We start from the raw sequence: 23,379 nt of genomic DNA, 5'->3' as shown, positions 1-23,379 counted from the left end.
AAGTATTATCAAATGCCTGGAAAGCAAAAAATATGAGTGCTTAAAGTGGTTATTATTATTTTAATGTTTAAGTCATAACTTAGGAAAAGAGAAGTGTGGTGGTCAGAGAATCTGATTACACTTACAGTGTGATGTCTGCCATATTGAAGCAACAGTTTCCAGAAGATAAACTCCTACTGCAGGTCATGTAAATGAGAACCATCAATGATTAACGTAACTTCAATACTATAGTTGAAGGGTTGTTTAGAATTTATGTAAGCAAAGCAAAATTCCATAAAATTCCAAAAATCCATAACTTATAGATGACCCAAAGTAAAAGTTAACTTGTGATAACTCTAAAAGATGGTAATACAACAACAGACTTAATAAAACAAACTGAGCTACTGTAAACCTTGAAGACACTTTGATCTATTAATATAGCTTATAAGCTTAGCTAAGAGAGCGTTCAAGATTTTCTTGTTCTCAAGAAAATGTAACCTATGACAGGTGTCACGGCGAGTGAGAAGAGCCGTGCGGAAAAGGTAAAGGAGGATCCAAACGCAGGCAGTCGTGAAGGTGTGGAGGTGATTTATTGAACACGAAATATAGATAGGCAAACGGCAAAACGGAGAACTAAACTATACTGGGACAACTAAACTACTGAGCATGAACAAGAACACAAACCTGGACATAAAGGAAGGAAGATGATGGTACATGATGATGACGGCAGGGGACACACGAATGAAACATGGTGGATACACAGACGGACCAGCAACTACAATGACAGAAGACACAACTTAAATACACACAGAGAAACACAGGGGGATTACACACAGGTGGTGGACACAGCTGGGAGTAATTAACGAGACAAGACAACAAACAAAAAAAAAAGAAGCACAAGAGTCCAGAACACAGGAAAAGAGATTAACAAAAAAACCAAACTAGAGCTCAACAAGAGTCCATGAAAAGTTCAGGGGGTCAACCCGGAGGTCGACAGCACAGTGCAAAAAACAGTTCAGGGGGCCGGCTGTGCGGACAGCAACGGCGGCGACGGGCAAACAGTTCTGGGGGCCGACCGTGCACACAGCAACGGCGCAGACAAAACCTATCAGGAGGCCGGCCACTTGGAAGGCAGTGGTGGCCACTGAGCAGGTGCGGAGGCCGGCAGCGAAGCCAGCGGTGGCGACGAACTCTCTCCGGAGGCCGGCCTTGATGGCCATAATGCCCAACTAGAGGCCTGGAAAGCGGCTGGCAGAGGCGAAGTGGAACAGGACGACCTGGGTCCAATGACGGTGTGGCAACCGCAGGAGCAGATGAGGCAGGACCAGACAAGGCAGGGCCAGACGAGGCATAAGCAGACGAGGCTGAAGCAGATGAGGCTGAAGCAGACGAGGCTGAAGCAGATGAGGCTGAAGCAGACGAGGCTGAAGCAGATGAGGCTGAAGCAGACGAGGCAGGACCAGACGAGGCTGAAGCAACCGAGGCAGGACCAGGCGTGGATAAAGACACAGAGGCTGGGCCAGGCGTGGATGAAGCTGACAAGGCAGGACCAGGTGTGGATGAGGCTGACGCTGCAGGCATAGATGAAGACACTGCTGCGAAACCTGACGGCAGCGTGGCGGCTGCGGAACCTGACAGTGGCCATGCTGCAGGCGATGATGCTGCAGGCGACGATGTGGATGCTGCAGGCAATGATGCTGCAGGCAACGATGTGGATGCAGCAGGCGGTGATGTGGATGCAGCAGGCGGTGAGGCTGCAGGCGGTGATGTGAATGCTGCAGGTGACGGTGTAGAAGTCGCGGGGGATGATTCAGCAGGTGACGGCTGAACAGACTTCCCCGGACCGTCAGTTGACATGAGGATGTGCTGGCTGGGTCCTCCAGGACCCCCAGCAGATGAGGCGTGGTGCTGGGTGGGCTCCTCGGACCCACCAGCTAACTTGGCTTGAAGCTGGACGGGCGACTCTTAAGTGTGATTTCTCGCCACACATTCTTTCTCTCTCTCCTTCTCTTTATTTATGAACAAGTGATGTATTTTCTCCACCTGTCTAAGCGACGCACACAGCATACACCCCTAGTTATACACAGACATCTATGGGTGCACTAAGGTTCGTTACATGGAATATAAATGGAGCTGGCTCCAGAGAAAAGAGGTTAAAAATATTTTACCAACTCAAAAAACTACAGGCAGATGTTGTCCTTTTACAAGAGACCCACAGACCTCTTACGGTGTGTTCACACCGAACGCGATAGACGCGAGCGAAAACGCCCCAAACGCCCCTAATTTGACGCGTGCATATTCGCACCTCGACGCGTGTCCAAGAAAAATCCATCGCGCCTCAAAATTGCATATTTTGACGCGCGTGAACCGGAAATGTGGAGGGATGTGGGAGGAAGTTGTGCCAGACCGGTATCTTTGCTAGATGGCAGCTGTCGAGCTAGCGTTTGAAGAGAGAGTCTCCCTGCTCTATTTACTGTGGAGAGCAGAGCAGCGGCGTTAAGGACGTCCTCGCCATACCTGGATCCATCAGGTCCTCCTGAAGTGTGAGCAGTTTGGTGAGTTTCACCATGTCAAAGTATTTTTTTTTATATAATTTGATCAGCTTCATGAAATGTGCTTTTTCTGTTTACTAAGTAATCTACATATCTATGTGACTTTTCACCAAATAACTTTTGTGATGAACTTATTCAGCTACTAAACCACTTCCTGTTTTCAGAGAACAGTTAGCTGTAGAGAAGAAAAACCGCAGCTCTTTCCGAGAACATGCAGATGTAGAAAAGGGGAAGAACCTGTTGCTCTGAGTGACGTTGTTATTTTTGTACACACACACACACACAGACATACAGACATGTATAAATAAAGTACACAGGCAGACGCAGATCGCAGAGTGTGCGTCACTGCCCACGCGTGTAAAGACGACTGCAGTGTTTGTGTTTTCTAACTCAGGTGTCTTAGCTGAAGAATTACAGGGTGATTTTAAGAAATCCCTTGTCACACCACTTGCTCCAGGAGCTGCGCCTGGATGACGTTCATTTCAGCGATATTGCCGTCTTTCCCTCGCCCAGTTTGAGGACCTGCTGTCCCGCGTTGATCCAAGCATCGCCCGGCTAGACACCAACTACAGGCGCTCAATCCCACCTGCAGAGCGTCTGTCCATCTGCCTGAGGTTAGTAAAAGTGTTTAATACGGTAGTCCTTTATTGATACCTGTGCTAATATATGCTAAACTATCGTTTATAGACTGCTAACATGGATGTGGTATGCTATCAATGAATGCCGTTGGTGTTTACTGATAGCAAACTGTGGTATGGAGACGACTGTTTATAATATTTCTAGTGATACTCGAAAGGTCTCATCAAGTCCCAATTTAATTCAATTTATGCTGTTATCAGTGTTTGCAATGATAGCATGGCTGTGGTGTCATATCAATATATGCTCTCAGTGTTTGCTGATATCAAACTGGTACGAGGACCACTGTGGGTTAATCTTTGTAGTGATACTCACTCCTTTTTATTTAGACCTGATTTAATTCTGGTATAGTTGAATATTTGTATATAATCCCTGCAGCTGTCAGACTCTATAACAGGGGTCACCAGCCTTTCTTTAAACTGAGAGTTTGATAAAACTGTGAACAGTTTGGTTCATCTTTAGTTATATGGTTCTATCTAGCATATTCTATCTTGATATGCTGTCTTATCACAGGTTAATTTTTCAAAAATATTAACAATGATATAAGCAAGGAAAGGGCTACATGTCAACATACAACTCTTTATTTCTATTAATGTCTTACTTCATCCCTACCTGATTGACATGTTTAGGAATTATGAGTGATTGGCTCACTGTAGGGGTGAAAGTCAAATCACATTATGATATGTTAAAGTTAAAACAAAACACAACTGACTGTTTTATATCTAATATATATTATGTAATTATCCTTATAATTGCAAAATGTTTTTTTTTATAAATTTGATGATTTGTAATTTAAATCTGACATCACAAAAGTATTTTGGAATTTGAATAATGTATTTTGTAACTGCAGTACACATAATACTAATTTTAAACAATTTTGTCCAGGTTCCTTGCCACCAGGGACTCCTTCAGGACCATCGCGTTCAGTTTCAGAGTCGGTGTGTCCACGGTGAGCCAGATCACCCCACAGGTAGCGGCGGCCATCTGGGACTGTCTAGTGGACGACTTCATGGCTGTGCCTTCACCTGGAGACTGGCGGTCCATCACAGAGGGATTCCAGGAGCGCTGGAACTTTCCTCTGTGCTGTGCAGCTTTGGATGGGAAGCACGTCCAGACAAAGGCACCCCATATATCATATAGGAGACACACACATTGATATACACTAAATGTTTATTTCAATTCTTTTTTTGTGGTGCCCAAATTTATACACCTGCTTGATTTTGTTTAAAAAATTATTGCACACTTTTTGTAAATCCAGTAAACTTCTTTTCACTTCTCAAATATCACTGTGTGTGTCTCCTGTATGATATTTAACTGACCTTTTTTATTGTAACAACCAACAATAATAGCCATTATAAAGGAAAATAATGGCTATTAACAAGGTTGCCCAAACTTTTGCATCCCACTGTATTAGTGTATTTTGTCATTAGTATAATAAGAAATAAATTGTACATGTGTCAAGTCGTGTGCCAACATTTGCTGTGTAGTAGAACTGAGACATTAGTCATTATAAAAATTTATTTGAAATAATATTAAAATTCTCAAACAGAAAAACATTAAACATAAATATATAAAATATAAGTATTTACAGAGAGACAGGAATAAAAAGGACCCAGCTGCTCTCCAGAGCAGGAACAAGGCTGAGGAGGAAATGCTCCATTGGAGACTGGTGTGGCCTCTTCACCAGGATGGCCAGCTCCACCGCCGATGGACCGTCCTGGGACCCGTCCCTCATCTGTCTCAGAGCCGTCCTCCTCTGTGGGCCTGTAAAACACAGCACAAAACACAAAGAAATGAGAAGGCTGCTACTAGATTTTAATTTCAACATCAAAAAACCAAAAAAAAACAGGATATAATCAGTTTTGTTGTAGATATTTAGTAAAGGTGATCACAAGGGAATCCCACCGAGTACAAAGCTATCAGTGCGTGCTGTACATCTGATGCTACAATTGACTACCTGTGGGTGCAGCAGCAGGAGCTCAGAGACTGGGGAGCCATGAGAAACAACAGGGGATGCTCTGCTGCAGAATCAGTTGGTTCTATCAATACAGTATTAAATGTTAACAGGTTGAATATAATTAGAGAAAGTATATACAGTGGTCCCTCATTTACTGCATCAGGGGTTCTCAGAATAACTAGCCCCTCGCCACACACTTCACTTTATACACTTTTTTCCACACACACACGAACATTAGTCACAGTTCTCACAACTGATTCTCAAAGTGCAAACCTTTGTAGATTGCAAAACGTAAAAGTATTATTATGCCGCGTTTTGTCTTCATCTGCCTGCCACTTTCGTGCGCCGGTGCAGGTGTCTATTTCCGAATGAGGGTCATAGTTATGGGTGTTTTTGTGCTGTTTTTTCTATTGGACATGATGGTTATTAAAACCAAACATGATAAATTGGGCAAGCGCAGGAGACACGACACGGAGGAGATTTGTCAATTAGGCTGCAGAATGCAATGCTGTCCGGTGCAATAAAAAATCAGCAAAACAGCGAAGCAGTGGCGGATGAGCGGGACTACTGTGCGCTGTTTATTAATGAACAAAATATATTCCTATATGACAACATGCATAAAAGCAGAACGGTATTTGTACGTCAGTGGGAAAATAGTGGTGGCTTGCTAGCTTTTGTGCGGCTTCCCCGGGTCAGTCAAAAATGTAAAAAAGACAAATGAATGAACTTACCAGGTTGCCCGATCTCTTCACATATCTTCCTCCAAGCTCGGTCCTTTATATTCCTGTCTCGGTACAGAAAGCAGCTGGTGTCGTACAGCTCCGGGTTGTTTGCTACAGCTTTGATTAGCCTTCCCTCCATTGAAGAATGAAGGGCTTTGGCTGGATCTGCCTCTTTGACCTAGGTCACAACCACGTCACCAGGCTGCTGATTGGTTGTCGCGGCGCGATTTGACGCTGGAGTTCAGATTTTTCCAACTCGAGTGGTACTTGCGAAACGCGCGTATGCACAAAATGCAACACAAAAACTAACGCGCGTGGTTTTTTTCGCGAGTCAAACGTGCCAGACGCGCTAGACTGACGCGCGTTTCACGCGTTTTGACGATGCAAACTATGGCAAGCCATTAGTGCCAAAAATCGCCACTTTTCTAACCCGTTTGGTTAAGAAATGGCGTAAAAAACGCCGTTCAATCATTCAAAACGCCGAAAAAACCGGCGTTCAGTTCCAACAAACGCCGCTTTTTCCGCCACTCGGATGGTGCGTTCAGGGTGCCATCCGAGTGGCGGAAAGGTGACTGGAAAGGAAAAACTCAATGCATCATGGGAATCCCCCGGCAGCCTACGTCTATTGCAGCATAACTAAGGGAGGATTCAGGGTCACCTGGTCCAGCCCTAACTATATGCTTTAGCAAAAAGGAAAGTTTTAAGCCTAATCTTAAAAGTAGAGATAGTGTCTGTCTCCTGAATCCAAACTGGAAGCTGGTTCCACAGAAGAGAGGCCTGAAAACTGAAGGCTCTCCCTCCCATTCTACTTTTAAATACTCTAGGAACAACAAGTAGGCCTGCAGAGCGAGAGCGAAGTGCTCTAATAGGGTGATATGGTACTACAAGGTCATTAAGATAAGATGGGGCCTGATTATTTAAGACCTTGTATGTGAGGAGCAGGATTTTGAATTCAATTCTGGATTTAACAGGAAGCCAATGAAGGGAAGCCAAAACAGGAGAAATATGCTCTCTTTCTAGTCCCTGTCAGTACTCTTGCTGCAGCATTTTGGATTAGCTGAAGGCTTTTCAGTGAGTTTTTTGGACATCCTGATAATAATGAATTACAGTCGTCCAGCCTGGAAGTAATAAATTCATGAACTAGTTTTTCAGCGTCACTCTGAGACAGGATATTTCTAATTTTAGAGATGTTGCGCAAATGGAAGAACGCAGTCTTACATATTTGTTTAATATGTGCATTGAAGGACATGTCCTGGTCAAAAATGACTCCAAGGTTCCTCACAGCGTTACTGGAGGCCAAGGTAATGCCATCCAGAGTAAGAATCTGGTTAGATACCATATTTCTAGGCTTTTCAGGGCCGAGTACAATAACCTCAGTTTTAGCTGAATTAAGAAGCAGAAAGTTAGCGGCCATCCAGGTCTTTATGTCTTTAAGACATTCCTGCAGTTTAACTAATTGGTGTGTGTTATCTGGCTTCATGGACAGATAGAGCTGGGTGTCATCTGCATAGCAGTGAAAATGTATGCTATGTCTTCTAATGATGCTGCCTAAGGGAAGCATGTATAATGTAAACAGAATTGGTCCTAGCACTGAACCCTGTGGAACTCCATAATTAACCTCAGTGTGTGAAGAGGACTCTCCATTTACATGAACAAATTGGAGTCTATTAGATAGATATGATACAAACCACTGCAGTGCACTACCTGTAATACCTACAGCATGTTCTAATCGCTCTAATAGGATATTATGGTCGACAGTATCGAATGCTGCACTAAGGTCTAGCAGGACAAGCACAGAGATGAGTCCACTGTCAGAGGCCATAAGAAGATCATTTGTAACCTTCACTAAAGCTGTTTCTGTGCTGTGATGAGCTCTGAAACCTGACTGAAACTCTTCAAATAAGCCATTCCTCTGCAGATGATCTGTTAGCTGTTTGACAACTACTCTTTCAAGGATTTTTGATATGAAAGGAAGGTTGGAGATTTGGCCTATAATTAGCTAAGACTGCTGGGTCTAGAGATGGCTTTTTGAGTAAAGGTTTAACTACAGCTAGCTTGAAGGCCTGTGGTACATAGCCGATCATTAGAGATAGGTTGATCATATTTAAGATCGAAGAATTAATTAATGCCAGGACTTCTTTGAGCAGTTTTGTAGGAATGGGGTCTAAAAGACACGTTGATGGTTTGGAGGAAGTAATTATTGAAGTTAACTCAGAAAGATCAATTAGAGAAAAAGAGTCTAACTTAACATCAATGGTACTAAGAGTAGCTGTAGATAATATTACATCTGTGGGATGATTACTGGTAATTTTTTCTCTAATGATAAAAATTTTATTTGTGAAGAGGTTCATGTAGTCATTACTAGTTAATGTTAAAGGGATTGTTGGCTCAAAAGAGCTCTGACTTTTTGTCAGCCTGGCTACAGTGCTGAAGAGAAACCTGGGGTTGTTCTTATTTTCTTCAATCAGTGATGAATAGTAAGATGTTCTGGCTTTGCGGAGGGCTTTCTTATAAAGCAGCAAACTATTTCTCCAGGCTAAATGATGATCCTCTAAATTTGTGACACGCCTGTCTCAGTGATATGTGGAGTCCAGAAAGTATATTAAGCCAGATATGAGTTCAATACCATGACTCCCTCTGGTGCCACTTAGTGGATTAAATAGTTCTACCACTTGCTCCATCACCGTTCTGTCCAGAGTAAATTCAATGTCTGGCGCAGTAATCCTCTCAGGCCAGTCAACCAGCAATCCCAGCTCATCTGTACCATGAGCACCACCACCACCACCACCAGAATCTGCACCTGAGCCCTGAGCAGCAGTCGTCTCACTCTCAGTGGCTGTCACACTACCATCAGCTGTCCCACCAATAGTCCCATCAGCAGCAGCTGCTCTAGTCTGAAAGATGTCCTGCATGGCAGTTGAGGCTCGGCCCTGTTGCTGGAGGCTGCCTCGGACAAAAATCTGTAATGGGCTCAAGTGTCTCTCTGTCCGCAAGCCATGATTGTTCCACTGTTGAGTGAAGTCTTTCAAATCTCTGTTGATCCTTGGGAGATAGATGTAATGGAGAGCCCAAAGGTGCATTTCATTGTCAATGTCAATGATGCCTTCCTCCTCCAGGTGGTGAAATAAATCACAGTACACATTGGTCATTCCTCGCCACAGATCACCCCAGAGCCTCTCAATTCTCTGATTATGGGTACTCCTTCCTCTTAGGGCACTTCCACGATCAAAGCCTCTGAAAATGTTCATCATCAGGCAGACAGCATTGTTTTCCCCTCCTCTGTCTGTCCGGACCCTCGAGGGTACACCATAGGATACCACGGCTCTGATGAACTTGATAAAACAGTGCTGCTACGGTTGTTGTTTGAGGCATGAAGGAAGACCACAAGACGACTGTATCCATCAATAGCCCCATGAATGACTATCCTCCACCTAAAACCGTGGTCCATAAGAAGAAAAATATTATTTCTGCTTTGTTATTGAAACAATGGAAAACACAGTCTTAATTGATTTACATGGCACTATTGCATGTCAAGTTTGAATTTTTCTCTGTACGTTGCTTGCGCTCTCTGTGTTCTCTGATCTTCCCCTTTAAACATAACCAGTTGTGTTAGAGGACTGCCCATCCCAGGGCCTGGCTCTATTGGACGTGTCTTACTGTTCAACAATTATATTTGATGTAATGCTGAATTTCACTTTGGTCAAAATAGGTGTTCAACAAATCAGTGTGGTTGGTTACCTTATCAGCTTGTGATTTCCATCAATGTGCCACAATAAGTTTGGACCTGCAACCTGATATGTTCTTCGTTCTGGTCTCCGCAAAACTGCTCTTATGGCAGCTGCTCCAGGATTTATCCGTAGCATGCTTGCTCGAACCCTCCTTCGCTGTAGTCCACGTACTCGCAGGGAGGCTCTGACAGCCTCAGGACCAATTTGTTCATTGCCAGCGACAATGTCCTGCACATGTTCATCCAGCGCACTGTCAGTCAGTTCCGCATACATTGATGCACGGGTGAAATGATACTGTCTGAAATCAGACAAAAAAAACATGAGTATTTTATCACTGCCATAACAACATACATCATTACTTGACTAGTTAGTGCACATTCAAATATACTAATTTTTACAATTTCACAATACCATTTAATTTGAATAAACAGTGGGTGTGTGTCACAAAAGAACTGAAAGTCACACTGGTTTCAAAAGTCACTGACCGCAGACGTCTTCGAATTGTACGAAGTGAAACATTCGAAATATCAGCCATCTGAGGTGCAGTGAATCCACATGACTTCAGGAATGAAAGCTGTTCCCGAGTGATAAGGTAAAGGGATCTGCCTCTACCTCTGTTGAAAACCACTGGTGCCTGGTATCCAAAAGAGCCTGAAAATATATAAGCGTTTGGTGTATTTGGAAAATAGGTTAAGACAGAGTCATAATTTATTTCACACTTTTGATGAGTCAAGGAATCGACACAATATGTGCTTACCTTGTTGGCCATGCTGAGTAGACAGTTCGACCTCCTGAATCAATTCAGCCAAGTCACGCAGAAGTTGATCTGCTGCAGTTACACTGATCAGTCTTCCTCTTGCCCACCGAAGGCTTCTCTGCATTGTCTCCAACCTCAAAGATATCAAAAAATTACTTCTTAATTCATGTTATATTTTCAGGCCATATTCCCCTTAAACATTTTATGCAAGTTAAAATGTTAAATGTTTTCCATCATGCTTTGATCATACCTCCTTAACGCTAACTGTAGCACATCTGGCCCAACATCGTCCATCAGCAGCCGCCGTGTACAGTCATTAAGAATGTTCTTGCACCTTGAGATGAAAATCCTCCAGGCCATACTTTGTACTGTGATCCCACAAAGACAAAAAATTAAATTATTACCTTCAACAGGTTTATATATTTAAATAAATCAAAAAATTTCATGTTAGTCTTCTGAAAATTGTGACTGAGTACTTTTGGAAACACTCTGTCATCACTAAGTATTGGGACTGTGAACAGTTACAGAATGCATCTGAAATAAATGTCAGATTCTAACAGGTTATAGTTCTGTTAATAGAGCTTTTGAATCTACGTTTCATACATATTCCTATCTTTAATAACAGTATGTCAATGATGTCAACCAATATTTTCATATTTCAAACACACACCCAAGTTAAAAATTTGAATCTCCGCATCTTCTACTCTGCATATCTGAAAAATCATTTTTGATAATGTTCCAATTCCATTGTCAAATGTTCCCATCTATGTTATTTATCTTTGTTTATTTTAAATGCTGTCATTAGTTTTTTTTTCCAACTTATTAACAAAATGAACATGGTCTACATTGTTTTGTTCACTTAAATAAAACGACATTTTTGTATTGTACCCTGGGTTCATGAAGACCATGCTGTCTTTTAACTTTATTATTTATTTTCTGCATATACTGTTCTTTATTCATTTCTTTACTCGTTGTGGATTTAAGAGTGTAATAACGGACTGAAACAGAAGATGGCAGCACTGCATGTACAAGGATGCCAGCTGCCGTTAAACCCCGAAGAAGTAGTAGCTCTGTCCCAGAATTCATAGCGCAGCCCTGCTCAGTTTCCAACAATGGCGGCAGCTAGTTAGTTTTAATATTACTCTGATTATTCTTTCTGGGTCACAAAATAAACATTTAACATATTTTCAGGATGAAATGTAGCTGTGTAAACCTCAAATATCACTGCAACAGATACACATGTGGTAAATGCAGACTACAGATACCATGGCAGTGCCAGGATTGTGAGTGATTGCTGAAAATGTTGAAATGTACTCACTCACTTTTTATTATTATTTGTAAATATGTGTAAAAATGGTTGGTTTTTTGTACTGTTTTTATCAATAAATCTCAGCAACAAAGGACATACACCCATGTGTGTTGATTTCTCCCTAAGATGGCAAACTGAAACACTCCAAGTTGGTGACTTTTGGAGATTTATTTCCCTGGATGATTGAGAATGCATCAAGATGAAACACAAAAGGAAGTGCACAGCTTTTAGCAGCTCCCCCACCCCCTCAATCACACACCCCCACTCCCCTCCCTCCAGAATTCCCAGGTAACAACCTAATATACATATGAATGACAAGCCAATTAAGCTTCCACTTGGCTGAAGCTAAAGTTTAGCTAAAAGCCTACCAGCCATTTGGCTGCTCTCCGGGTTTTATAGGTAGAAAGGTAGAAGCCTGGGGATGCGAGTGCTAGAGCCGTGAGAACACCGGACTCCCGGCAAATTGTTTTCAAACCCACCGCCGTCTTTCGCTACTCAGGTTAAATATATATAAGTCACTTAGATAACTTAAAAATGTTATTGTTTGGCTTTTTAAACTATTGTATTTGTTCCTGAGTAAATGGGTTTGGCTGAGATTAAAGTTATAGTTTTTACCTCACATAATTGCGCATTGATTTTTCCGGTGAGCTTGCGAAGTAAAGTCACGTGGGCATGCCGCGTGAGCAATCGAACTGAGTCTAAAGTTTTCGTGTGCGAACTGAAGCGGGTGCTTTCCAATCATCAAAAGTAACAAAGTCATTGAACACATTTATACAGTTACCTTTACGTTTACCTACCATTTATCACAGATTTACATTTTTTTAGTACTATGCAAAAAAAGCAACCACAGAGCTACAGTCTGGGTCAATGGTGGCCGAGGCGACGACAAGGCTAACAAAGGAACCCTCGAAGCCTTAGCTTAGTGGAAAAGTATGAAACGAAAATGTTTTCTTTGTTGATGGACTGCGTTCGCAGTGCAATTTATTTGTTGCCGGACTATAAGATGAAAGTAGACACAATTTCGGGCTTACACATTTTGTCCGAAACTGTATATTAACGAGTTTTTTTTTTTACTGTACTGTAAACAACCTATAAATAAAGAATAGAATATAATTCATTCATTCTTACCTTATACTAATCGTGGTGCAGGCCAGTGAAGTGCATGAACTTATATGCTTTCTCCTCTCTTCTTCTTCAGTCAAGTTTAACGGTAGCTTGCATCCACTTTCTCCTCTCAATTCCGCTGAGAGTAATTCCCGCTCTACTGTACAAGACTTGTGAATGGTTACCTGGAGGGATGTACCACTGTAAGAGGGGTGATACGGAACAGTCCAAGTGATCGCTGCTTTAATTTCCCGGTCAGATATACATAAATTGCACGTCGACATAGCTGGTGAACTGTAACTAGACCATAAATCAGTGATAACAAAAGAACATTCAATCTACTTTCTCCGGTACTTTATAGAATCAACATCAATTCAATGTCGTCTTGCTATCTGGGATGGCAGTGCAGTACCGTTTAGCCTAATCCGGCTAATGTAACAAGTGTTATAAAACCGTCCATCCATCCATTCGCTTCCGCTTATCCTTTTCAGGGTCGCGGGGGGCGCTGGAGCCTATCCCAGCTGTCATAGGGCGAAAGGCGGGGTACACCCTGGACAGGTCGCCAGTCTGTCGCAGGGCCAACACACAGGGACAGACAACCATTCACACTCACATTCACTCACACATTCACACCTAGTGACAATTTGGATTAATCAATTAACCTATCCCCACAAGCTGCATGTCTTTGGACGGTGGGAGGAAGCCGGAGTACCCGGAGAGAACCCACGCAAACACGGGGAGAACATGCAAACTCCACACAGAAAGACCCCGGCCTGATGGTGGAATTGAACTCAGGACCTTCTTGTTGTGCGGCAACAGTGCTAACCACTGTGCCACCGTGCTGCCCCGTTATAAAACCGTATTTTAAATAATATAAAGTGGCTAAACGGAGTACCATATTAAAGACCTTATTAACATGCCTCACCTAAAATGGCATGTTGGCAACATTCCTAACGGACCAAGGTTAGCATGACTTTTTTTTTTTCGCTTACTACAAAGCTAACATGTAACATGCGCTTAAAAGGACAAAGCAATGTTTCTGAATCATCGCTTAGCTTTTAGTTAGCAAAGTCGAACAGTAATTGAGATTAACTAGGGTACTTACGGTGTTTTTTGTTGGTGCAGAGATTTCGTATCCATTCACCTGTATGTAGGTTGTTGCACATAGCTTGATTGAGACAACATAAAAATGAGGTTGACTGTGATTGGTTACCACAAATTCTGATCACAGGTTGTGGTAAGGGGTGGATTAAAAAAAAACCCACAACTTTCAGTCTTGCTGATCCAATCACAAACAATGTACCTTCTCCCGCCGTACTTTGAATTTTCGGGATGCTATATATATATATATATATATATATATATATATATATATATATATATATATATATATATATGCCCAGCCTTTTGGCGGACTTTTTGTGGACAGTCATGTCTGAACGGAGCGCTGCATTTCGACGGAGACTCACTGATATCAGAGACAGAATGAATGCCCAATTTAACCGGCTACTGAATCAAGATGACAGTGAAGAGGGGACATCTCTTCTACAAAGGTGAAATGCTTTGGTGGTGGTTACTCTATTGGCAAGCTTTTAGCTTTGCGCCTTCTTTGTTCTTGCAAAACGAAATAACTTTAACATTTTTAAATAATAAATGGCTCGTTTACTAATTATCTGTTACAATTCAATCGACAGCATTTAACAACAAATTCTGTAATCATAAATATCTATCCTAGATCGACGACTTCAAATGACAGTCATTTTAATCCCTGTTATGTGCATTTATGCATAAAGATTTTAGTTTATAAATGTAGCATATCCCATAGTTTCAGGGAGCATTTAATTTGCGAGACAATCGAAAAATGCATGCAATAAACACCGATGTGTTGAACACTCATTCCTTACTCTAAGTGTGTTGGGTGGTTTTTTTTTTCTTTTCGTTTTTTTTCTTGGGGGGGGTCTCTGTGTCATTAGTTTGACTTAAATTATCTCATGGTCTAATGATAGCTTTGGAGTTTTCCGCCAACAGCACGGAGGTGGACCAGTGCGCAGACCAAGAGGCGGGAGAACCAGACATCGCCAGTTAACGTTTAAGGTGTCAGAACTAAGGAATCCGACACTGACACACTACCGATCCCATAGGGGTAATCAATATTTATATTAATATTAATTATTTGGAGTGATGGGTTTGAAAAAAGAGAATTACATCATGGTGTCAGTTGTTTACAAATTGTAGAATTTGGCATTAGATTTTTAGCACCTTTGTAATCTTTATTTCCTTGCACCAATAAGTTGATGTTGAGACACTACAATGTGACAATTTACCCTTTTCCGTTTTTAGGGAAAGCTAATTTGGTTTAAATTTGATTACAGATGCCACTCCTGCTACTCGAGTGGTCGTTCCTGTAAACCTAAATGCAACTGAATTCAGGCAGGCACTACGGGACAATATTGCAGACATACCTTTGCAGTTCGATCTATGCAAAGTGAATGGACAGCGGCTCATTCTTCCTCTTGAAGAGGAGACGCCCCAAGAAATTAGAGCAAGAAACCTACTGGGTCGCTCCAATCTTTATGTCCGTCCAAAGGTATTCAAATGTTCCACTCGGGTGGCTGATATGGCATAATTGTCACTATTACTGTAACTCAGTGGCGCTCCAGTCAACCTAGTATTGTATAAGACATCTTTAACATGTTACTGCTCAGAATAATAAATGCTGTGATTTTCCCAAAAGGATTTGAGACATTCATCTGATCACTATGCCAGATGGCTATGCTTAAATAATTCCCCCTCAGTTGATTCACTGTTAATAACAGAAATGCAGTAGAGCAAGCTTGAACTGTGGTCTAACAGTATTTTAGGGTTAGGGTCATTTTGTTCTTGTAATCCCAGTTTCCTGGGTTTTGGCTTTTTCATTGTCTTTTGTTAATGTCCTTAACCTTTGCTTTATTTATTTATTTATTTATTTATTTTCCCCCCTCAGTTATCCTAAGTTATACCTACCCAAAGACTGATCTTCTGTGGTTATGCTTTCATTCATTTTAGGTGTGGCTGTTTTGGTTCTTGTCTTTGACTTGTCCTCTGTTCTTGTTTGTCATTTGTTGTTCCATTTCTTTTATATTTTAATACTCTGGTGTTTTAGATTACAGAAGCCAATGAGGACTCAACTGGTGGAGAAGTTGTGCAGTCTGAAATGACAATGTAAGTGTTTGACAACTGCCTTTGGACTGTAGCACTGTAAATGCATTACACCCTCTCATCATCAATATTTACCATATTGCAGTGTGCTGCATGACACCGAGACACCTGACCATGGCAGGCACAATGTACAGGAGCCAGAGGTTATCAGGTAAATGGCACTCTGTTTGTTTATGAGTTGGAATTTTAATCTTAAACTATTGCACAATTTTATTTTATTTTTTGGTAAAACAACTGTTGTACAAACGAATTCTATCATTATTATAACTTGGATCATTTTGTGTAGTCTAGATCAATAAATATCTGCATTGGGGTCCTCTTCCTGCTATGAAATATTTCTGCTATTCCTTTGCAGTGGTCTGCATGAAAACCATACAGCTCATTCTAGTAGGCATGGTCTCCAGGAACCAGAGGTTAACAGGCAAGTGGTAGTTGTTGAATAACATGCCAAAACTTAGGTGTAAACTGGAACTTATAAAGCACACACCATAGGTAAATAGACACTCAATTAGTACAATATACGGGGTGAGACCAGCGAATATTAAAATTTTAAAGGTTGCATGTATTGAACTGATAACATTTATGTGCCCTGAATATAGACCAATGGTTTAATTGCCTCATTCGGTTTCTGTTTTGCTTTTTCATGTTTTTCTGATTTGTTGATGTCATGATATTGGTATTTTTAATTGCTGAAAATGCATCGATAACACTTTAGTCAGCCTGACCATTCAGACACTTGGAACTACAAATCACCCAAACTATTCCCAGTAAATGGGCCCTGTAGTGGCAGTTCCTTATGTTTCACAAAAAAAGGAAAAGAAGACACTGCTGCCCTGTGATAATCTTTTGTGCGCAGGGAAAACTGCACTGTCAAAACTTGAAAGTTGCATTGTATAGTTTATTGATCCATTTTGGCAACCAATAACAAGATCCATTTTTGTTGCTTCATGCTGCTTGTCTCTCGAATTAAAAACAAAACAAAACAAAAGGCCCATCTCAGTGCATGCTGGTCTTATACCAGTCTCTTAAGTTATCAAAAATAGCCCTGAAATTCTTCCTGGCTGACTTGATAAGATAAACAACAAAACAATGGAATGAGCATTAACCTACAAATAAAAAATGATTAGCCCAAAAATAGAAGTAAACTAACAACAAACTTTATATTTTAATATTTTGAAATTTGTTAAAAGACAAAGGGCTCCAACAGATGCAATCAAGGACCACATGGCCATTTTAAGTGCCTGTATCTATACAGTAAAAGAATGTGAAATCAGATTCTTTTATCATATGAGTCATTCCATTTCAGTATGTACACATGATATTAAAAAAATCAAATGCATTTGTTCTGTTTAGGGAAGAGTTTTACATCGACTCTGCAGAGTCAGAAGTATCAGACCTGGATGAGGCTGTCCTGGCTTCCCCTGAACGAAATGATTCACATGTATGTCTCATGAACAACACTGCCAGAACTGCTGTGTATGTGTTTCATGTAGTCATGACCTTTCTCTCTCTCTCTCTCTCCCCCCCCCCCCCCCCCCCCTTTTCTTCAGGACGAGATGGACCTTGCGACTGTGTTGAAAGATTTCCAGGAAACACATCTTGACACCAGCAATTATTGTACAATAATAGCCAGACGAAGGAAAATCCTACATAGTGCCTGCATGGCACTTTCTAAGTCATATTTTGCCTGGCATAAATTGCCAAATATTGAATTTGTTGGTGAAATGGCCGATGATTATGGAGGCCCAAGGCAGGAATTTTTTCGGTAACCCATTCCCATCTCTCCCACACAATAATAGAATGTGTGAATGTGTTTTTTGTTGTTGCAAAGATGAAATCACAATTTGACTCAATTTTTTTTATTTTTTACTATCTTTTCCTGCAGCTTACTTATGGTCGAAACTCAGAATTCCCTAGGGATTTTTGAGGGGAAGCCTGGCAGTCTGTTGTTCAGCTATAGCCAGCAGTTGCTGTCAAGCAACAAGTTTTATACGGCTGGTAAACTGATTGCTTGGTCGATAGCACACAATGGGCCAGGGCCACGGTGTATCAACAGACACCTGTTCTGTATGATGTGTGGCCAGAAGACATCTCTTGATGACTTCGATGTAGAGGTCTTCATGGACGAAGACATCAAACAGAACATAGAAAAGGTAAAGCTGTGTGCATGCTGAGGTGTAATTAAATTCAATGAAACGATGCATAGCTTAACTCATAAGTGGAACGTCTCAAAATGTAAGTGCACTTAGTGAATGCTTTAAACGTATGTATTTATGGAGGTGCCTGATTTTCAAGGTTTCCAACTTCAGCACCCTAGAAGACCTGGCAGACTTGAAAAGTCACCTTGGGGACTGGATTGCAGGCTGTGGTATCCCTGACATCTACACTGCCACACTACTTGATGTTAAGAGGATAAGGGGTGAGATTGTATCTCATTTTGCATTTCACAGGTGAGAATTTGCTAGAAAATTCCAAAGTAGTTTCCTGGTCAGGGCTCGTCTTCCCATTGTGTTCCCCCCTAATAGTTAACACTTAAACAAATCATCAATCTGCTGAGTTGATATCTGTATTGCAGTTAAGGTGGTGTTTAAATTGACAAAACAAAACTTTTTGTTTTGACAAAACTTTTTGTTTTGTTTCACAATTTTGCTATGTTGTATGAATTGAGAGTACAATCTGTGGTCAACAGGGTTGCCAGCATGATTCAGCAGTTTGTTGCCGGTATGGACTCGTGTGGTCGGTTCTGGCAAATGGTGAAGAGATGCTGGAAGCAGTTCCTTCCTGTATTTACAATTGCAGGAAATAAACTTACAAGAAACAGCTTCCAGGATCTCTTCACCATTGGATGGAGTCCAGCTGGAAGTGACAGACGTGAAAAAGCCACCATCTTTCAGTGGGAATGGTGGCTTATGGCCATTCAGGGTGAGTACATAGAATACAACACATGTCTTGTTTCTGTTTGAATTGCTTCAGGCATTTCATGTTAAATACAGTGTCCACAATACAAAATACAGACAACTAAATCGAAACAACACTTGGGTGCAATAAAACCTTAGAACTTTGCAAAATCCACCCCTTCTTAGAGCATATGAGGAAGTTTTTGACTATTTTACCTTTTAGGTGAGGTATTTGAAAGGAAACCACCTACAACAAATATTTTTTGAAGATTATTTCTTTTATCCTCTGTCATCTCTACCAGATCTTGTTTAGACTGATAGGATGTAATTTGATTTTCATTGTGATTTCTGGTAAAACATTATTTTTATTACATGACCGAAAACATCTCCTAACACTAAAATATTAAATAGTTATATTACATACTTGTATTTAAAATATGGTAAAATTTAAGATTCAATTGTATTAGCACATCTGAGAATTAAGTAAATGGTAAATGGCCTGTATTTGTATAGCGCTTTACTAGTCCCTAAGGACTAGAGTCAGTCGTTCTCCCATTCACACAATGGTGATGGCAGCTACATTGTAGCCACAGACACCCTGGGGCGCACTGACAGAGGCGAGGCTGCCGGACACTGGCGCCACCGGGCCCTCTGACCACCACCAGTAGGCAACGGGTGAAGTGTCTTGCCTAAGGACACAACAACCGGGACTGTCCGAGCCGGGGTTCGAACCGGCAACCTTCCGAATACAAGACGAACTCCCAACTCTTGAGCCACGATCGCCCCCAGTATTTTTGCAGTGTTTAAGACAGGTTTCAAATTGTGTTATTTGTGTCATTTGTTAATTAGATGCACTGCCTAACTAGAAGAACCTTCAGGTATTCCATTGACTATAACGAAACCGCCTGTATATTAGTGTCCTAGGGTAATCGAGTGGTGCAATGACAACACCCGCGCAAATGTGACATCACTAGAAAGCCAATGTACTCTTGCAAGGACAGAATGAATAACTTTAAAAAAAAAATACACATTGCATAAACAGTCCTTGACATATAGGTCTGACTTGGAGGACCAAAATTAATTTCCTGTCTTAGGAGGGCAGGATTGCTTTGAGTATTTTTTTTTTTTTAATACAATGCTTTGCAATAATGGTTTTGCCTAAAAACCTGTTTTTGACTCCAAAATAGTCATTAACGCAACTGCTCTACTATGCAGTCAGTGTAACTGATTATAAATCTACACATTGCACCTTATTTAACACTTGTATGTATTTTAACAGAGCAAGAGGTGGACCACACATTTGAAGAGCTGCTGGTCTTTATAACTGGGGCTGACTTACTTCCACCACTGGGGTTCCCACAGTCCTGCAACATAGACTTTTACGATCAGGAGTCAGGGATGCGGCGCTTCCCATACAAATCAATGTGCAGCTTATCCCTGTATCTCCCAAGAGGTGTTGCAGATGAAGATCAATTCAAAGATCTTATGAACGATGCATTAAAAGGATCCCTGGGATTTGGAAAGGTGTAGCTGCATACATGAACTGATGCTGGGAAGCTGTGGTTAAAACCTGTGGCCTTTTGGGATGAAGTTGTTATTGTAAGTGTTCTTAAAGGGGATTGCTCCTGGCACTCAGGCTTCTTAAAGATTTTACATTTTAAAAGTGTTTTTACAAATGACTGTTCATTGTGTATATAGTTATATTTATAGTCCAGTTAAGACAACTAGGGTATGCATGCATCAAGCCATGCAAAATAAGTGGTGTTCAGAAAGTTTCCAGGAAATAGTTCAAATGACAATTCATCTAGAAATATTCTTTTGGAAAATTGTTGTTTATGTTCAATTATAGTACACTGCATAGAGTGTGGGTTTTTTTTATTTATTTATTTATTTATTTTCAAGATGTACAAGAGATGCCAGACAAACTTTGAACTAAAAGACACTGACTTTTGTAAAATAAAATATTGTAATGTCAGTTCTCATGGTGTCTTGTCTATTTAAAAATTAAATTTGAGGCTTACCTGTTACTGTCAAATACTGGTATTGGGTTCCATTGACGAGGGCTATGAAGTACAATTATGTGCTTAAGTCAAGGTAAAAGGTTAAATGAATTTACCCTCATCTGTTCTCAAACCAAGAACTGAAGAATCCATCTCAACTCAGAATTAAAAGTTATGAATTAATTTTACTGCTTTCGAGAACAAAGCAGTTTTAACAAACTGACTTTAAACTCCGGCGTTAACTCTGAGATTGGCACCTGGCCTTTTACTATAACCTGGTTAAAAATCAATTATGTAAATGTGGTAGAATTTGGTAGTATTGTGGTAGAATTATGTAAGAGATGATGGCTGTAAAGCTAGTGTTTTTTGTAAAAAAATAATGTCAAGATAATGAACACTGGTATTAAAATTATATTTTATACATAAGGCAATAACTGTAATTACCAAAGTAAAGAAAATGATTTGTTAGACTCAGTTTGTTGGTGAACGATGCTTAAAAAGTGTGTAGCAATTTGGACAGTCAATCCAGTGATTGCTTTGCTTTTTCTATGGTCACGGCTTACCTTCTTTATTACTGTCATTTGGCTGTACGTGACAATATATTTAGCTAAAGTTCCTTATGCTTGTTTAGGTTTCTTCCTGTGTTCTAGGTTCATTCAGCCCAACCTCAGGAAACTTGTCTGCTTGCCTACTGTCATCTCTACAAGCCTCATCATATTCATGCTGTCTGACTCCGCTGATAAGGAACCAAAATCCCTGAAATGAACAGTCGCTTTCTAGCCTATATTTTTAAGCCTCAGTTCATCCAAAAACAGGATTACACAGTGGTACATGTTTATAGATCAAACACTCTATAAATGAATGTTTTTCATTTTCCCTAATGTGTGTTCACAAAGGACACAGCCACAAGTGCTTCTACAGTGTTTGTTTTTACTTTTAGCTACATGGTGGTTTAAATAAATGTCACACATGAACTTGTAATCTCTGAAAAATAAGGGGAAAAGGTGAGATTTGAAAAATATTCCTGAGATACTGTTAACATTATTAAATTTGAAGGCTATTATACAGTGGTATTACTTTAAACTGAGTAAAGCGGTATTTTCATAAAAGTTAAGGTCTCCTTTTGTTTGTTTCAGAAAGAGCATACTGTCATTTACTTGCTTTTATTATTTATTTATATGCCCTCCGCGGACCATCTCTGCACTGCGTGGGTGATTAGTGGCTCCCTGCACAGTAAGGGCTGCACACAGGGACAAGACGCACTCGGTTACGATCGGATCTTCCCTGGGCAGGGGGAGGTGATGAACTGTATGCCACTTTTTCATTGGCATACATTAAGTACAATGTTTTATTGCCTACGGTGGGGCAGGTCACATACTGGGTGAAGGTGGGCAGTGTGGAGTACAGCGAGACATGATTAAAGTCCCCTAATATTAGAGACAGTGTACAAGACAGTGTACATCACTGTCACAACGACGTTTGTTTTCATTCAAAGGCTTTATGGTTTTTCCTATAATACCTGGTGGACCAGTCTCTAGTCAAAATGCCCAGGCTGATTTTTTGTCCCAGTCCAGCCCTGGGTCTGGGCATTCCTCGCTGCACTGTACATCATACACTACGTTGTTAAGTTTGTGTTTAGGAGTTTTGTCTTTGGGATGAACCAGTTTTTGTCTGAGTTTGTGGATGGGTCTGAAGTAAGCTGGGATGTCGTGCTTGGAGAAAACTCCTGAGTTTCTCTGATAAACCTGCTACATAGGGGATGACAATTTTGTTCCAATTGTTCTTCTTATCCTTAGTTGGTGTCTGATCTTCTTTTCTGTGCATCTTTGCTGACTTGATAAAAGCCCAGTTAAGCTAACCACGTTTTAAGAGCTTTCTTTACAGGTGTGCGTTACCTCTTTTCCCCTTCAGGCTTAGAGGGAATATTTTTGCCTGGTGTTGTAGGGTCCGGATTACTCCACGTTTGTGTTCCAGAGGGTGGTGGGAGTAAAAGAGGAGGTACTAGTCCGTATGTGTGGGCTTCTAGTAAACTTTAATGTTGAGGTTTCCATTCCCTTCAATGTGCACGGCACAGTCCAGGATTGGCAAACAGTTATTCTTTATGTCTTCCCTGGTGAACTTTGTTTTTATCCACAGCGTTTATGTTTGCAGTGAAGGATACTTCTTGAGTTTTGATTTTGACCCAGGTGTCGTCCGCATATCTGTAGCAGTGGCTGGGCCAATTTGTTTCCCCTCTCTGATATGTTTTTATATACATATTAAGCTGACTTTTTAACTCTCTCATGCCCTTCTTCATATTTTAATGTGAATGGAAGAGTGAAACTTGAAAATGACTGAATTTTAAACAAAGAGGGGCACAAGAAGTCAGCTTCAAAGACTGCAGCTCCTGCAAAGTTAAGTTTGCAAGGGTCCCAAAATTTATCCACTTAAATTGGGTAAATTGCCGACAAATGCTAAACTACGTACAGGCAAATATTCATTCTGTGGTCTCTGGTCACCAGGTCGCTTCCAGTTTTAAAAGCAACCACAGTACAGTGAGT

At 40.9% G+C, this 23,379-nt stretch overlaps 1 protein-coding gene, 1 long non-coding RNA gene and 1 pseudogene across 2 annotated transcripts; 1 reads left to right on the top strand and 2 right to left on the bottom strand.

Annotated features, from left to right (window-relative positions):
- Positions 1-8,419: 8,419 nt before the first annotated feature.
- On the bottom strand, positions 8,420-9,847 carry LOC146615604 (uncharacterized; annotated as a pseudogene).
- A 263-nt stretch (positions 9,848-10,110) lies between these two features.
- On the bottom strand, positions 10,111-10,623 carry LOC146615603 (uncharacterized). Its single transcript, XR_014906954.1, has 3 exons — positions 10,582-10,623; positions 10,332-10,465; positions 10,111-10,225 (listed from the first exon to the last, which is right to left on the bottom strand). It is a non-coding gene; the product is annotated as an uncharacterized LOC146615603 (long non-coding RNA).
- Positions 10,624-14,175: 3,552 nt separating this feature from the next.
- On the top strand, positions 14,176-20,369 carry LOC146615602 (uncharacterized). Its single transcript, XM_085374983.1, has 11 exons — positions 14,176-14,297; positions 14,751-14,887; positions 15,117-15,331; positions 15,887-15,945; positions 16,028-16,093; positions 17,296-17,383; positions 17,493-17,707; positions 17,828-18,095; positions 18,238-18,392; positions 18,632-18,864; positions 20,119-20,369. The coding sequence occupies exons 1-11, from the start codon at positions 14,176-14,178 to the stop codon at positions 20,367-20,369; spliced, it is 1,809 nt and encodes a 602-aa protein (XP_085231109.1).
- The last annotated feature ends 3,010 nt before the right edge of the window (positions 20,370-23,379 follow it).

This window comes from Diplotaxodon limnothrissa, linkage group LG16 (genome assembly GCF_057381915.1).
Source record: "Diplotaxodon limnothrissa isolate DT_005_m linkage group LG16, D_limnothrissa_male_GT1.1, whole genome shotgun sequence".
Classification (NCBI taxonomy): domain Eukaryota; kingdom Metazoa; phylum Chordata; class Actinopteri; order Cichliformes; family Cichlidae; genus Diplotaxodon; species Diplotaxodon limnothrissa.
Note: the sequence above shows the minus strand (reverse complement) of the source record. Positions and strands in the feature narration are given on the sequence as shown.